This window comes from Borostomias antarcticus (assembly GCF_949987555.1).
Source record: "Borostomias antarcticus genome assembly, chromosome: 24".
NCBI classification, from domain to species: domain Eukaryota; kingdom Metazoa; phylum Chordata; class Actinopteri; order Stomiiformes; family Stomiidae; genus Borostomias; species Borostomias antarcticus.
In genome coordinates, this window is record NC_140257.1 from 16,213,433 (window position 1) to 16,228,432 (window position 15,000).

The 15,000-nt window shown below is 53.9% G+C and overlaps 1 protein-coding gene across 1 annotated transcript in view; it reads left to right on the plus strand.

Annotated features, from left to right (window-relative positions):
- ctnnd2b (catenin (cadherin-associated protein), delta 2b) overlaps window positions 1-15,000 on the plus strand; it is a gene marked incomplete at both ends in the record, with an annotated part of 70,457 nt that overhangs the window by 46,362 nt on the left and 9,095 nt on the right. The window contains 3 exons of the mRNA XM_084458328.1: window positions 4,789-4,972; window positions 8,977-9,094; window positions 10,464-10,649. Of these exons, the coding sequence (XP_084314454.1) occupies window positions 4,789-4,972; window positions 8,977-9,094; window positions 10,464-10,649 (488 nt within the window). The remainder of the gene's footprint in view (window positions 1-4,788; window positions 4,973-8,976; window positions 9,095-10,463; window positions 10,650-15,000) is intronic.

Below are 15,000 nucleotides of genomic sequence, written 5' to 3' on the forward strand. Positions count from 1 at the left end.
ACCGTAGGAGATTAGCATAGAAATGAGAAAGCAATTCAAAGCACGGAACACACTCAATCACAAATTAATCAGCCAGTAAGCCCTGTACAGACCCACAGGGACTCCTCCTCTCTTCTCCTCTCATCTTTTCTCCTCTCCTCCCCTCCCACTCCTCTCCTCTTTCTTCACCTCTCCTCGCCTTCTATTTCTCACCCCTGGTGTGTGTGTGTGTGTGTGTGTGTGTGTCATGTCATATTCATGGACCCTCTTTGGCCAGTGAGGACCAGAAGCAGAACTAGAGGGTTCAGAGTTCAGTGTTGTGACCTTAAATCAAACCTGACTGGCTGAGGTCGAGGGGGGGCGTGTCCTACTTCGAGCTCCCAAGTTGGGTCGGTCAGTGACATCACAGGAAGCCACAACAGGGTTGCTCACCTTTAACACTGCTCCACTACATCCCTTCATACTCTCTTTCTCTCTCTCTCTCTCTCCCTCTCTCTCTCTCTCTCATATCCTCTCTCTCTCTCTCTCTCTCTCTCTCTCACCCTCTCTCTCTCTCTCTCTCTCTTTCTCTCTCTCTCTCTCTCTCTCCCTCTTGAAAGATCAGTATTGAGGGGGAAATAAAGCTCTTTAAACTATGGATTTCTTCATGTCTCCTGAGATGAGATGTCCATGGGTGTTGTCCCGCGTCCTATAGCCTCCGTGTTCCACCAAACAGCCAGGATGCCCCGCCCCCGCCCCCACAACCCGACCAACCCAGCCCAGGGAAGGTCTAAACCAGGAAGTAGCTGCCGGGAACACAGAGAGCCGCTTCAACGCAACTCTCTGCCCGTGGTTCCAGGTGGAGAAGAGGATTCGTGACATTTCTCACGCTCGCCTCTTCGGACATCCCCTCGATGTCCCCCGTACAGCCAGGAGGTGGCGTAGCGGAGCTGCGTAGATAGGCGGCGTGGGGCCAGTCTGGCGTGGCGGGAGTGTTGGTGGTTGATGGAGGTAGATGTGGATGACGGCGCTTACGAAGCCTCTAGTCGCTCCTCTGCCACGGCAACGGCGCCTGGAATGGCGTCGTTCCTGTCGCCTTGACAACCGGGAGCTTGGCGGAAGCCCCTTATCTCTTGGCTTGGAGATGGCTTCCCGTGGAGCTAATTCACACATATGCGGACGAACGTACACACACGTGCACACACACACAAACACTCTCTCCTCCCTCCGTCTTCAGCACTCCATCTCTCTCTCTCTCTCTCTCTGATGATAGAAGGCAATTAACCTCTTTCATCTGTCAAACCAACGACAGCCCAACGTCTCCCACAGAGACAAGACAGATGGTGCAGCACTGTAAACATGTTGTCCCCCACCCATGATGCCTGCTCCTTTGCGGTAATGAAGGATTTGATTGATTTGATTTGATTGATTTATTTGCTGAGGGACAGCGCAAGTTAATGAACAATCACTATATGATTTTAGCAATACAACCAGAGATTGTAAACTAGCCAGGTTGTAGCCAGAGGCTAATTTCCACCTGTAGTCCCATGGGAAGATGTTCCCAAAGGAGTGGAAACGTTTTCTTCATGAATATGAATATATGAAATCCTTTTAATTGTTATTAATTTAATGTGCGTAGTATTTACCTCCCAGAGCTTTAAACCCTGTGTGCAAAGTAGATTGGCCCCCAGAGCGCTTTCTTTTAACTCAAAAAGAAATCCAGGAAACGGCACAGATGACTCTCCTCCTGATACGCTGTGCACCAATCAGCTTTGTGCTGGTTACGTCCTGGCAACGTGAAGCAGATGCAGTTGTGCTTATGCCTGACCACTGGCAGCTGGATGGATGGTGGCCCAAAGGGTTCAGTGTAGTATGATGCGTATGCAGCTTCTGACCGCTGGGGCTCATTCATCCTGTCTCTTGTTCGGAAAGGTGCCCGTTCCCTCGTAAGTGTGCGGTGTAAATTCTCGGCCAGCGGACGTGGAGCTCCAGAGTTTTCAGAGCTGGACCTCCGATGACCGCGTCACTCAGAGATCCCCATCACCTATGAAGCACAAACTCTCTCTAAGCGCATATCCAGTCAGTCATCGCAGAAGTACAGGTGCATCTCAGAAATGTATTATTATTATATAATAATATAATAATATATAAATAAAAAATAAAAATAAAAAGGCACATATTATGTTAACAGGCCTTTAATTCAGAGGAGGAACGCGGCCCCTTAGCTGGAGTACAGCGACGCTCCTCGCACCATTACCGTCTTCACTAATTGCACACGGCGCACAGTAAGTCACTGAGACGCGCGGACCGCCAGACACAACAACACAACCGGTCCTGTCTGCCGAGCGGGAACGCTAGTGTGTAATTACACTGCTGCTGTTCAGCCCAGGACAGAACAGAGCTGAAGAGAGAATGGCCGACCGCTTGTAATTGACTTCATAAAGGAGGCGCGTGTGTGTGTGTGTGTGTGTGTGTGTGTGTGTGTGGAGGGGGGAGGGAGCAGGGGAGGGGGGGGGTGAAGGTCAGCTAGAATTATGAGGTGTCAGGTCGGCCGCCAAGGTTATGACAATCAGCGTTAAGTGTGTGTGTGTGTGTGTACGTGCGTGCGTGTGTGTGTGAGGCCTCTTGACAAATCACAGTCGGTGCTTAGGAGGGGTGTGAAAGGCCCTCCCCGCGCCAGAGTGCTCTGTGTGGCCAATCTCTTTGTAATCTGTGTGCGCTGTTGACCTTTGGCTAACAGCTACATCTGCACCCCTGTAAACACATCACGCACGCCAGCTACAGCCTTAATTAACAGCCAAATAGAAGCCATTTCCTCTGGCTTGGGAGTAGGACACTGACAGCAGCACCTGCCCACCTTTCCTGCACTACATCCAGAGATGATTCCTCTCTCTACCACCCCACCCATACTCTCTATACCACCCCACCCATACTCTCTTTACCACCCCACCCATACTCTCTTTACCACCCCACCCATACTCTCTATACCACCCCACCCATACTCTCTTTACCACCCCACCCATACTCTCTTTACCACCCTACCCATACTCTCTTTACCACCCCACCCATACTCTCTTTACCACCCCACCCATACTCTCTCTACCACCCCACCCATACTCTCTTAACCACCCCACCCATACTCTCTCTACCACCCCACCCATACTCTCTTAACCACCCCACCCATACTCTCTATACCACCCCACCCATACTCTCTCTACCACCCCAGCCATACTCTCTCTACCACCCCACCCATACTCTATACCACCCCACCCATACTCTCTTTACCACCCCACCCATACTCTCTTTACCACCCCACCCATACTCTCTATACCACCCCACCCATACTCTCTTTACCACCCCACCCATACTCTCTTTACCACCCCACCTATTTTTTCCCACCCCAATACTCAATTGGCCCCCGGTTGATAACTGTTTTTTTGCTTCCCTCTGGAATATGTAGGGGTGGGTCGTATGCCCACCTCCCTTGTTCCCTGTAAAGCGCATTGTGATGCCTCTGGGTATGAAATGCGCTATACAAATAAAGCTTTGATTGATTGATTGATTGATTGATTGATTGATTGATTGATTGAATACTCCAACTCAAAATATCTCACAATGTGCATGATCAATATTGCCCTGCCCAACATGACAGCCCCCTCCCCCCATTCCCCCACAATACTGTACCTTTTGTCATGTGTTCGTTGTTGTTGTTGTGGTTTTATTAACTCTTCCGGTATCCCCCAGTGGGGAAACATCTGGTGATTTCTTAAAATGTACAGTAATTTGTCATGCGTCGTCCGTTATTTTGTGGACGTTTTTGTATTTTGCTTTTTATTTTAGAAAAGAAAGGGGCTGCAGTTCACTTAGGGACACGCTCTGCCGCTGTGACCCAACACAGTTATAACCGTGAGGGGGAGGGAGAGAGAGAGAGAGAGAGGGAGAGAGAGAGAGAGAGAGAAATTGGAGGCCGAAGAGAGACCAGCTGCATCTCTCCATCTCTGCCTCTCTCTCTCTCTCTCTCTCTCTCTCTCTCCCCCTCTCTCTCTCTCTCTCTCTCTCTCTCTCCCTCTCTCTCTCTCCCTCTCTCTCTCTCTCCCTCCCTCCCTCTCTCTCTCTCTCTCTCTCTCTCTCAGTCGGTGCTCATGCTCTCTGTGCCAACGTCAGTAGCTGAGAGGAGGGAGGCAATTGGTGAGAGGCGAGAGAAAAGTCTCTCCATTTTCGAGGTTGGCTGGCTGCACATTAAATTAGGGAGGAAGATCACGATCTGGGGAGCCGTGAGCGCGGCGGCGGCGGCGGTTTAGCAGTCACGACCGGCCCTCACAGATCTGCCCTGGGGCGGCGAGGGGGAGGGGCATCACGACCGGCCCTCACAGATCTGCCCTGGGGCGGCGAGGGGGAGGGGCATCCACTCGCTAATCACTATGGCGAACAGATGCACAAGTGGCCTTGTTAAACATTCACAGTGCAGAAGCTAGCATGGCTACGTTTTATTTGCGTGTTTTACGGCTTGATCACAATGCGAGGGCGCCTCCTCCTCAAACTAGCAGGCCCGGGCGCCATCGAGACGGCGTGCGTGTTTGCCATCCTACGGCGTCCCGAAAGGCACACGCGTATTTTTCATCAGTTTTAAGCAAAGTGCAGCAAGAGTGATTTGAACGTGTCGTCTATATGTGCGTCTGTTTGAGTGTGTGTGCGTACGCGTGCACAGTGCAGCATCCCGTAACCATGTATCCCGAGAGTGTTGCAGTGGTTGTGATTTAGCCATGTTAAACACACGTTGTGTGTGTGTCTGTGTGCGTGTGCGTGTGTGTGTGCGTGCGGAACCCACAGGCGTGCTGTGGAACCTGTCGTCGTGCGACGCCCTGAAGATGCCCATCATCCAGGACGCTCTGGCGGTCCTGACCAACGCCGTCATCATTCCGCACTCGGGCTGGGATGGCACCGCCCACCAGGCGGAGCGCAAGCTGCACCTGCACTCTTCCCAGGTGCTGCGCAACGCCACCGGCTGCCTCAGGTCCGTAAGGGTCGCCGCTCTGTTTGAAAGTGCATTATGGGTATTTTCGGGATGTTTGAGTTTGCGTTCGAGTTTGCTGTTTACATACTGCGGGGTTTCACAGACTGTAGCTAGCGAGCGCACCTTAAACGGTCTGCTTGCTCGCTGGAGGTCTACTCTTAGGGCAGGGCAGAGGTCACGTCCAGCCCGATGTTCAGAAAGGCGGGAGGTCACGGCGGGGGACGCGCGTCTGTCCAGGGGGAAGCTGTGGTCACAGGGCGAGGCGCGGTCCCCCCCCCCCCCCCCCCTGCGTCTCCCTCTGTCACGCCCTCCTCCGCCGACTCTCCGCAGGGTCCCTGTCACCGCGCTCCGCAGCGCTGCGTCCAGGAGACTGACACATTTGGAATTCATGTTTGTCACTCGATTTATATGTAAATAAACACGATTTGTACGCGAGTCTAGGGTTGTGTACATGAACAAAGAACTGCCAAGCTACAATGGCTTTGGAAAACCTACCCCTGGTCAACCCACTCTCTCCCTGCCCCCCCCTGCCCCCCCCCCTCCTCTGTAAATGCCCCCCCCCCCTGCCCACCCCCCCCATCCCCCCCCCCTCTGTAAATGCCCGACCAACCACAAACACACCACTGGATCCCAGCTTATTATAGAGGGATAAGGAGTATTGATTAAGGCGCTCAGGCCTGTGAGGTAGCAGACGGTGAACGGTGCCAGGGCCTGACCAGCCAGCCCAGACCATGTGTCACCCCCCCCCTCTACTCCGTAATTACCCACAGTGCACCATGAGGGATGTCTGTGTCTGGAAACAACCTGGGGTGTCGACTCAGCAAACCGGGGGGGTCTGCAGGATTCCAGAAATGGCTGCGCAGCTCTGTAACTTCGTCAGGGATTTTAATAACGATAAATAATGATAATTAATTTTATTCATAGAGCACTTGTCATTGTGAGACAATCTCAAAAGTGCTGGATTCTGGAAGTGGACTTTGGGAACTAAGTCTGCTGAGAGACAGACTGGTATTTGTATTGCACCAGCCCACACACACACACACACACACACACACACCCTATGGGAGGACGACTAGTGAGATCCGAGCCTAACACAGTGTCCTGTTACCTTGTTGAAGCAGGAAGTCATTCGCGAAAAACGGTAAGCTAACAGCGTACAGTATGGCACGCCCTGACCCCATTGGCTTCTGGCGTGAAGCCGCTCTCTCATGGGACCAATCATCACTAGTGTAGCTGAGCAAACTGTACATGATTGGCTGGGGAGTGGGCGGTGCGCTGAGTCACCGTAGCTGTCAGCTGTCAGAGGGATGGCCGCCCGCGGGTCCGTCAGCTCGGCCCGGCAGCTTGGCGGCCCTGATTGAAACATGCGACGGCAAGCTGGCTACGGCTTCCTTTACGCTGGTGTCACCCCATGCCTCCCCCCTCCCGCTGCCCCCCTCTCATCGCCGCGGGAGACGGGGCGCCGGCTGTCAACATTGTCACGGCGGCGGCTGAGAGGAAACGCAAACGCTCTCCGTCGGCCGGGGGTCCTCTAAGGACGGCCGCCTCGCAGGGACGACGTCTCTCTGTCTGCCTGTCCGCCACACCCCATTGGTTAGCAGTAGGAGGGTGCGATAGCTGTTTGTCACGAAGCCTTTATGAGTTGGTCCATTAGTCTTTTTAAAAGATATCTTAGTGCCTTTCTGGGACAGGATGGTGTGAGGACAGACAGGAAATGTGGGCGAGAGGGAGGGGAGGACATGCAGCGAAGGGCCCGGGCCGGATTCGAACCCGCGCCGCTGCGGTAAGGACTAGGCTTTACGTGGCAAGTGCCTTAAAGGACACCTCTGGGCAGAGCCATCGGCAGACACGAGCCACCTCCAAAGGACTTTGTTGACGTCCGAGGGTCACGGAGAGACAGAGAGATGAAGACGTGTCATCTATCTCCCTCAGAGGTCATCTCTGGTGTGTGATCTGGGTGATGACCTCTGACCTTGAGTGTTGCTGTTCCTTCCTGCTAAAATGGGATTCGCAGTGGTTTGACAGAACTCTCTCTGTCACTATCTCTGTCCCCTCCGCCCCTCTCTCTCTCTCTCTCTCTACCCCCCCCCTCTCTCTCTACCCCCCCTCTCCCCCCCCCCTCTCTCTCTCTCTCTGCCCCCCCCTCTCTCTCTCTGCCCCCCCCCTCTCCCTCTCCCCCCCCCCCCTCTCTCTCTCTCCCCACCTCTCTCTCGCTCCGCCCCCCCCCCCCCTCTCTCTCGCTCATCTCCACTCCAGCCCCCCATCACTGCCAGAGCGATCACTACTGTAACTAAATTCAGCTCCAAACAGCAGATTGATCCTGGCTTTGTTTGCTTGGCCGTTCACAGAGAACTCTGGGTCTGGAGACACAGACAGACCATCAATACTCAATACTCTCCCTTTCCCTAACAGAGGCTGTAGGCGGCATGATGCACAGACTAGACCAGACCAGACCAGACCAGACCAGACCAGACCAGACTAGACTAGGACCAGACTAGACCAGACTAGACCAGACTAGACCAGACTAGACCAGAATAGACCAGACCAGACCAGACCAGACCAGACCAGACCAGACCAGACCAGACCAGACCAGACCAGACCAGACCAGACTAGACTAGACCAGACCAGACCAGACTAGACCAGACTAGACTAGACCAGACCAGACCAGACCAGACTAGACCAGACCAGACCAGACCAGACCAGACCAGACCAGACCAGACCAGACCAGACTAGACTAGACTAGACTAGACTAGGCCAGACTAGACCAGACCAGACCAGACCAGACCAGACCAGACTAGACCAGACCAGACCAGACTAGACCAGACCAGACTAGACCAGACGTGTCCATATCAGATCAGGCCAAGCCAGGATGACGGATATGGCTAGATGGTTGAATTTGATCGATTGGCAAGTTGGCAGGACAACTGGCTGGTTGGTAGATTGGTTGGTTGGCTTGATAGCTGGCTACATGTGGCTGTCTGGCTGGTCGGCTCACTGGCTGTGTATCTGAATGGTTAGCTGGCTGGTTCCATCACTATCTGGCTGGTCGGCTCACTGGCTGTGTATCTGAATGGTTAGCTGGCTGGTTCCATCACTATCTGGCTGGTCGGCTCACTGGCTGTGTATCTGAATGGTTAGCTGGCTGGTTCCATCACTATCTGGCTGGTCGGCTCACTGGCTGTGTATCTGAATGGTTAGCTGGCTGGTTCCATCTCTATCTGGCTGGTTGGCTTGCTGGTTGGTTGTCTGCACCATTAGATGTTCCCTTAAAGGTGCACTGTGTAGAATGTAGTGGAATCTAGCTGAACGTACTCGGCAGAAATGGAGTATATTATTAATTATTCATAGTTAGTGTATAAAATAATAATCGTTGTGTTTTCTTCACCTTAGCATGAACCTTTAATAGTGTGACTGGGTCCGATTCCACGGTTGCACCACCATGCCTCTACGGTAGCCCAGAGCGGACAAATGGGTCTAGAGGGTCTAAGATGGCACTAGAGTTTAAAGAGGGGAGATGTTTTTTGGAAGTACTGGTACCTTACAGGCCACCGTAGCTTCTCCTACGTCAATGGAAAGGGAGGAATAGCATCACCGCTAGACACCACTAAATTCTACAGACTGCACCTTTAATAGACTGACCTTTAAAGTTCTTCACTGATGGCTTAGGCCTTGCTAAAGAGTCATAGGCAAACTCTACTATGGTTATGATTTGATATGTGAATTACGATGGTTGCAATGCTCGAAATGAGCAGTTATTTCCTACATCGTGTTTGAGAAGAGATATGTGTTTGAAGATATGCCAATCTGCAATACAAGCAAAGAGATGTGTTGACTGTGTGTGTGCGTGTGTGTGTGTGTGTGTGTGTGTGTGTGTGTGTGTGTGTGTGTGTGTGTGTGCGTGCGTGCGTGCGTGTGTGCGTGTGTGCGTGCGTGTGTGTGTGCGTGTGTGCGTGTGTGCGTGCGTGTGTGTGTGTGTGTGTGTGTGTGTGTGTGTTGTGTCTCAGGAACGTGAGCTCAGCAGGGGAGGAGGCGAGGAGGAGGATGAGGGAGTGTGAAGGTCTGACGGACGCCCTTCTCTACGTCATCCAGACCGCGCTTGGGAGCAGCGAGATCGACAGCAAGGTACTACTACTTCCTGTCTCCTCTGATACTACTACTTCCTGTCTCCTCTGGTACTACTACTTCCTGTCTCCTCTGGTACTACTACTTCCTGTCTCCTCTGATACGACTTCTTCCTGTCTCCTCTGATACGACTACTTCCTGTCTCCTCTGATGCTACTACTTCCTGTCTCCTCACCCTCTCATCCTGTCTGATGGAGGCTTTCTTTACAGTATGTTTGCCAACAGCGTTTCACCAGCAAACCGATATCTGTCTGCATTCCTGTACTCCTGTACACGCGGTCATTCTGTGACTCATCTACTCTACATACTCTACCACTGTCTAGTTTTTTACAATAATAATAATAATAATAGTAATAATAATAATTATAATAATTATAATAGTAATAACAATAATAACACATTTTATTCATATAGTGGTCTTCCAGGTGCCTAAGGCGCTAAGTGACTTCTTCAGATACTCCAGCTCCTGTAGTTGTCAGTCTAAATGAGTTCCTAGTTTGCGTGGGTCCAGATCAAAGCCCTTTGTTCTCTGTCTGTCTGACTTTCTGCAAAAAACCTGTTGGGGGCGGGGGGGGGGGTCTTACGGCTCTAATCCAGCCCAAATCCCTCGCCAGATCAAAGTGTCCCTCCATCTCTCCACCCCCTCCTCTGCTTGGCTGCTCGATCGCTACAATAGGATTATCAGATCCGCGGGGCCCCGGGCCCCAGACAGAACCGCTAGCTGGTTCCACCGTCTCCACCAGACCGGAGGCTCCGCCCACAAACACAGAGCAACGCTGCAGCGCCGGAACAATCGCTCTCACAAGGAGGCTTACCCGTCGTTTGGGAAGTGATTTCCTTCCTGTTGGGTTGTTGAGTCAGAATCACAATCAGAATTCATTGATTGCCGTTGTACTTACATGCCTTATTCTCTCAACCCGTGGTGCTTAAAGCAATACAACAATAGACAGGTGAAAGGACAGGAGAGGACAGGACAGTAAAGGACAGGACATGACAGGACTCCTAAAGTTGCACATTAATATTCACATTTCGGGACACTCACCCTGGACGATCGTAATATTTTGGTGGCTTATTTGACAACTTGTTTTACCGTTAATTAAACATTTAACGCATCTATCCTCCTCACCCCTCCCTCTCTCTCACTCTCTCTCCCTCCCTTCCTCTCTTTCTCTTTCTCTCCCCCTCCCTCTCTCTCTCTCTCTCTTCCCCCCTCCCTCCCACTCCCTCTCTCTCTCCCACTCCCTCTCTCTCTCCCTCTCTCTCTCTCCCCCTCCCTCCCTCTCTCCCCCCTCCCTCCCCCTCCCTCCCTTTCCCTCCCTTTCCCTCTCTCTCTCTCTCTCCCCCTCCCTCCCCCCCTCCCTCTCTCCAGACTATAGAGAACTGCGTGTGCATCCTGAGGAACCTGTCGTACCGCCTGGCTGCGGAGACGTCTCAGGGCCAGCAGGGCGGCAGCGAGGAGCTGGACGGGCTGCTGTGCGCCGACGCCAGCGGGAAGGACGGCGAGAGCTCCGGCTGCTGGGGCAAGAAGAAGAAGAAAAAGAAGGGTCACGACCAGGTGGGCGGCCGAGAGGGGCGGGGCTGGGTACGACAAGCGGAGGAAGTACGGATCAGTCCCGGGTCAGACACATCCATTTGTTTCTTGAAGGTATTCGAGGTGCATTCGATTTGCCACTTACTAGTATGTGCCACTAATGGGACTGATCCATTGATTTCATTTGCACTGGGTAAGATAAATCAAGTGCACCCTAAGTATATGATAGTTGTTTTTTATTCACCCAGCTGGTGATTAGCATAGTATTGTGAAGGCAGACTCTCAGCTGTGAGTGGAGGATTTACCCAGTCGAAGTCTCAGCTCAGAGCTCACGGGCGTGCAGCTGGCTGCACCAAACATGGCCGACATGAAACGGTCGTCATGGTGAAAGGCATGACATTGTCAGTGGAGAGGAGCGTCCCGTTGTCAGTGGAGAGGACGGCTCAGAAAGCTTTATTCAGACCTAAACTCTTCCGGACTGCGGGGGCGGGGAGCACGGGGCTCGTTGAGGTAATTGATGAGCAGCAACGACAACGCTGTTGCCGGGCAGAACTCTAGACTCAGCTTTCCCTCCTCGTTTCCCTTCCTCCACCATCGGGAGGAAACATTCCCCAAACCTCTACTACCCACCCCTGACCATCACCATCCTCAAACCCTCCTCTACTACCCCCCCCTGACCATCACCATCCTCAAACCCTCCTCTACTACCCCCCCCTGACCATCACCATCCACAAACCTCCCTCTACTACCCCCCCCCTGACCATCACCATCCTCAAACCCTCCTCTACTACCCACCCCTGACCATCACCATCCCCAAACCCTCCTCTACTACCCCCCCCTGACCATCACCATCCCCAAACCCTCTACTACCCACCCCTGACCATCACCATCCTCAAACCCTCCTCTACTACCCACCCCTGACCATCACCATCCCCAAACCCTCCTCTACTACCCACCCCTGACCATCACCATCCCCAAACCCTCCTCTACTACCCCCCCTGACCATCACCATCCTCAAACCCTCCTCTACTACCCACCCCTGACCATCACCATCCTCAAACCCTCCTCTACTACCCCCCCCTGACCATCACCATCCTCAAACCTCACTCTACTACCCCCCCCTGACCATCACCATCCCCAAACCCTCCTCTACTACCCACCCCTGACCATCACCATCCCCAAACCCTCCTCTACTACCCACCCCTGACCATCACCATCCTCAAACCCTCCTCTACTACCCACCCCTGACCATCACCATCCCCAACCCCTCCTCTACTACCCACCCCTGACCATCACCATCCTCAAACCCTCCTCTACTACCCACCCCTGACCATCACCATCCTCAAACCCTCCTCTACTACCCACCCCTGACCATCACCATCCCCAAACCCTCCTCTACTACCCACCCCTGACCATCACCATCCCTAAACCCTCCTCTACTACCCACCCCTGACCATCACCATCCTCAAACCCTCCTCTACTACCCACCCCTGACCATCACCATCCTCAAACCCTCCTCTACTACCCACCCCTGACCATCACCATCCCCAAACCCTCCTCTACTACCCCCCCCTGACCATCACCATCCCCAAACCCTCCTCTACTACCCACCCCTGACCATCACCATCCTCAAACCCTCCTCTACTACCCACCCCTGACCATCACCATCCTCAAACCTTCATCTACTACCCCCCCCTGACCATCACTATCCCCAAACCCTCCTCTACTACCCCCCCCTGACCATCACCATCCTCAAACCTTCATCTACTACCCTCCCCTGACCCTCACCATCCTCAAACCTCTACTACCCACCCCTGACCATCACCATCCTCAAACCCTCCTCTACTACCCACCCCTGACCCTCACCATCCTCAAACCTCTACTACCCACCCCTGACCATCACCATCCTCAAACCTCCCTCTACTACCCACCCCTGACCATCACCATCCTCAAACCTCCCTCTACTACCCACCCCTGACCATCACCATCCTCAAACCTCCCTCTACTACCCACCCCTGACCATCACCATCCTCAAACCTCCCTCTACTACCCACCCCTGACCATCACCATCCTCAAACCCTCCTCTACTACCCACCCCTGACCATCACCATCCTCAAACCCTCCTCTACTACCCACCCCTGACCCTCACCATCCTCAAACCCTCCTCTACTACCCCCCCCTGACCATCACCATCCCCAACCCCTCCTCTACTACCCACCCCTGACCATCACCATCCCCAAACCTTCATCTACTACCCACCCCTGACCATCACCATCCCCAAACCCTCCTCTACTACCCACCCCTGACCATCACCATCCTCAAACCCTCCTCTACTACCCCCCCCTGACCATCACCATCCCCAACCCCTCCTCTACTACCCCCCCTGACCATCACCATCCTCAAACCCTCCTCTACTACCCACCCCTGACCATCACCATCCTCAAACCCTCCTCTACTACCCACCCCTGACCATCACCATCCCCAACCCTCTACTACCCACCCCTGACCATCACCATCCTCAAACCCTCCTCTACTACCCACCCCTGACCATCACCATCCTCAAACCCTCCCTCTACTACCCACCCCTGACCCTCACCATCCTCAAACCCTCTACTACCCACCCCTGACCCTCACCATCCCCAAACCCTCCTCTACTACCCACCCCTGACCATCACCATCCTCAAACCCTCCTCTACTACCCACCCCTGACCATCACCATCCCCAAACCCTCCTCTACTACCCACCCCTGACCCTCACCATCCTCAAACCTCCCTCTACTACCCACCCCTGACCCTCACCATCCTCAAACCTCTACTACCCACCCCTGACCATCACCATCCTCAAACCCTCCTCTACTACCCACCCCTGACCATCACCATCCCCAAACCCTCCTCTACTACCCCCCCCTGACCATCACCATCCTCAAACCCTCCTCTACTACCCACCCCTGACCATCACCATCCCCAAACCCTCCTCTACTACCCACCCCTGACCCTCACCATCCTCAAACCTCTACTACCCACCCCTGACCATCACCATCCTCAAACCCTCCTCTACTACCCACCCCTGACCATCACCATCCCCAAACCCTCCTCTACTACCCACCCCTGACCCTCACCATCCTCAAACCTCACTCTACTACCCACCCCTGACCATCACCATCCTCAAACCCTCCTCTACTACCCCCCCCTGACCATCACCATCCTCAAACCCTCCTCTACTACCCACCCCTGACCATCACCATCCCCAACCCTCTACTACCCCCCCCTGACCATCACCATCCTCAAACCCTCCTCTACTACCCCCCCCTGACCATCACCATCCCCAAACCCTCCTCTACTACCCCCCCCTGACCATCACCATCCTCAAACCCTCCTCTACTACCCACCCCTGACCATCACCATCCCCAAACCCTCCTCTACTACCCACCCCTGACCATCACCATCCCCAAACCTCACTCTACTACCCACCCCTGACCCTCACCATCCTCAAACCTCTACTACCCACCCCTGACCCTCACCATCCTCAAACCTCTACTACCCACCCCTGACCATCACCATCCTCAAACCCTCCTCTACTACCCACCCCTGACCATCACCATCCCCAACCCCTCCTCTACTACCCCCCCCTGACCATCACCATCCTCAAACCCTCCTCTACTACCCACCCCTGACCATCACCATCCTCAAACCCTCCTCTACTACCCACCCCTGACCATCACCATCCCCAAACCCTCCTCTACTACCCACCCCTGACCCTCACCATCCTCAAACCTCCCTCTACTACCCACCCCTGACCATCACCATCCTCAAACCCTCCTCTACTACCCACCCCTGACCCTCACCATCCTCAAACCCTCCTCTACTACCCACCCCTGACCATCACCATCCTCAAACCCTCCTCTACTACCCACCCCTGACCATCACCATCCCCAAACCCTCCTCTACTACCCCCCCCTGACCATCACCATCCTCAAACCCTCCTCTACTACCCACCCCTGACCATCACCATCCTCAAACCCTCCTCTACTACCCCCCCCTGACCATCACCATCCTCAAACCCTCCTCTACTACCCACCCCTGACCATCACCATCCCCAAACCCTCCTCTACTACCCACCCCTGACCCTCACCATCCCCAAACCTCCTCTACTACCCCCCCCTGACCCTCACCATCCTCAAACCCTCCTCTACTACCCACCCCTGACCATCACCATCCTCAAACCCTCCTCTACTACCCACCCCTGACCCTCACCATCCCCAACCCTCTACTACCCAACCCTGACCATCACCATCCCCAAACCCTCCTCTACTACCCACCCCTGACCATCACCATCCCCAAACCCTCCTCTACTACCCACCCCTGACCATCACCAT